This window comes from Peromyscus maniculatus, chromosome 20, assembly GCF_049852395.1.
Source record: "Peromyscus maniculatus bairdii isolate BWxNUB_F1_BW_parent chromosome 20, HU_Pman_BW_mat_3.1, whole genome shotgun sequence".
Taxonomy (NCBI): Eukaryota; Metazoa; Chordata; class Mammalia; order Rodentia; family Cricetidae; genus Peromyscus; species Peromyscus maniculatus.
The window spans coordinates 67990430-67993057 of NC_134871.1; the positions used below are offsets into that span (position 1 = coordinate 67990430).

Consider the following 2628-nt stretch of genomic DNA (forward strand, 5'->3'; position numbering starts at 1 on the left):
CAATCCGACCCCATAATTCCTCTCCTGGGTATCTACCCAGGTGGATGATACATACACCTTCACAAATATTTCTACTCATATATGTGAATCACAGAACAAATGAATATATCACTATGCTGAAGGAAGAAAGCAGATACAAACATGCTTCATGCCATGATTGCATCTAGGTGAAATTCTCGCAGAGGCAAAGTTATAGTCATTGAAGGATGATCTGTGATTACCAAGGGCCAGAAGTTGAAAGGAAATATACTCCCAAAAGGCCCCTGGGAACTTAGTGTTAGGATAGAAAAATTTAACACATGATTGCAGTGGTGATTCCTATCCCTATCCCTGCAGTTCTCAAAAAACGCCTTTATGAAACTCATCACAATATACAATGAATATATACCAATACTGTTTATTAAAATAAAGAAATGATCAAGCTGTACATTAAAGTTGGTGAGTTATATGTAAGTTATGCCACAGAGTTAGATTATTTAAAAACTAAGGTCAAGGCAGACATCATACAGCCACCTCATATCCAAGGAGGAGGAAAATGAGACGGGAAAGCTACCAAGTCACACAGAAAAGATTATAGGTACAGGAAGCTGGGTCGTCTGAGCCACGTTTGAATCAATTGACCACAGTCCTGGGCCAGCACTGGAGCTGAAACAGAATGGCCAGCCCACGGGGTCCCATGATCACCCCTCGTAAAAAGGCATTGACATTGATACATATATAATGGGGCAGTGGAATTCTGCCCAAAGGAAAATGGGTCCCGTTACTAAAAGAAAATAGAAAGTATCGGGGGGGGGGGGTGGAGACAAACTAAGAAATGTCCTCTTTAAGATAAAATAATAAACAAGTATATTTAAATTAATTTCGTAGCAGAAGAGTCAGATACTTAATGCTTTGTCTCTGAATAGAATTAACATTAAGGCCGCCACGGGAAGAGGCATTACTCTGGGAAAACCCCAGTATTTCCACACAGCATCTGACTCTAGGGGCATTCCTGTTAAATCTCTCCATAGCTTGACCTTGGGTCTCTCAAGTGTTTTCTTCACCCCGTGTCTCTCTGATCGACTTACTCAAAATGCTGGCAGCATTTTCCAAGCATTCTTCCCACAGCTGCCATGACCTCCTTGTTCTTCAGGCTGTAGATGAGGGGGTTCAGCATGGGGGTGATGACGCTGTACTGCAAAGAGAAGATTATTTCCACGGGAGAACCCGAGGTGGGCATGGTATAGCGCAGGCAGGCTGACCCGAAGTACAAGATCACTATAGTGAGGTGGGAGGAGCAGGTGGAGAAGGCCTTGCTTCTGCCCGTGGTGGAGCGCATCTTCAGGATAGCGGAGAAAATGCAACCATAGGAAGATAAAACCAGAAGAAAGGTTCCAGAGGCATGTAGAACAAACAACCAGAGCAAGACAGTGGCGTTAGTGGAGACGTCGGAGCAAGACAGAGGGAAGAGGGAAGGGATCTCACAGTTGTAGTTGTGTATGGCTCCATAGTCACAGAAGTCCAACTTCACAGCGAGGAGGGTGTTAATGAGTGAGCTCAGTATGGCCAGGCCCCAGGATCCCCACACAAGCCCCTCACACAACTGCCTGCTCATCATCTGGCCATAGAGCAGAGGGTGGCAAATGGCTGCGTAGCGGTCGTAGGCCATGACCGCAAGGAGCAAAGCCTCGGTGCCTCCAATGGCATACACAAAGAAGGCCTGGGCCAGACAGGCCTTCACAGCGATGGTTTTTGTCTCAGACACTAGATTTTCTAGCATCTTGGGCACAGAGACTGACGAATACAAAAGGTCCACGAAGGAGAGGTGACCCAGAAAAAAGTACATCGGGGAACGGAGGTGAGCGTCAGCCATTATCGCTAGCAGAATCACGGAGTTCCCCGTCAGGGTCAGGACATAGATGACAAGGAAAATCACAAAGAGCGCGGCTTGGACCTCAGCATCAGCAGACAGCCCAAGAAGGATGAACTCAGAGACGGCACTGAAGTTGCCCATAGCAACTTCCACTCCAAAACGATGAAACCTCCTCTTACACGATGCCTTCTCTTCTTCAAATCAACGATTTCCTCAATACCCCAGAGCCCAAATTTCATTGGCTGTTGGTCCAGATGTGGTAACAACTTCTATGTTTTAAATACCACACATTCGTTATCAAGCCAGCCAGCTGCCCACATTGGCCATTTTCCCCCCTGACACGGGTTATTGGGCTTTTGTTGTTTGGGGATATTTTTAGATCTTCGGTTCTTCTGAAGAAAATGGGGATCTAAAATAACACAGACGAAGAGTAAAAATGAGGATCCCAAAGACTGGAATTCCCAGTTCAGCTGAAGAGTCACTGCAGTCACAGTGGGAGCCTAGTCAAGGATGACGCTAGGGCTGAAAGAGAGAGATTTTTAAAAATATTTCGATGGTGATCATGTCAACATTGGCTGCAACTGGGGTATAATAGAAGTTTCTTTGGAAGAAGGAAAGATAATGAACTGCCTGATCAATTATTGGCCTTCAATGTCCTAAGCATACACTATCTTTAATATATATATATATATATATATATATATATATATATATATATATATTAAAGATGAACTAACAATGAACTAACAAGAAACACCCATAATAAAGCAGGTAAA

At 44.3% G+C, this 2628-nt stretch overlaps 1 protein-coding gene across 1 annotated transcript; it reads right to left on the bottom strand.

Moving 5' to 3' along the window:
* Positions 1–381: 381 nt before the first annotated feature.
* Positions 382–2364, bottom strand: LOC102926376 (olfactory receptor 8S1-like). The gene has a single exon (XM_006974418.3). The coding sequence runs from the start codon at positions 1991–1993 to the stop codon at positions 1064–1066; it is 930 nt and encodes a 309-aa protein (XP_006974480.1). The 5' UTR covers positions 1994–2364; the 3' UTR covers positions 382–1063.
* Positions 2365–2628: the final 264 nt, after the last annotated feature.

Excerpts from the sequence above, each read along its gene's own strand:
- LOC102926376 (XM_006974418.3), bottom strand. The coding sequence starts at position 1,993 with ATGGGCAACTTCAGTGCCGTCTCTGAGTTCATCCTTCTTGGGCTGTCT.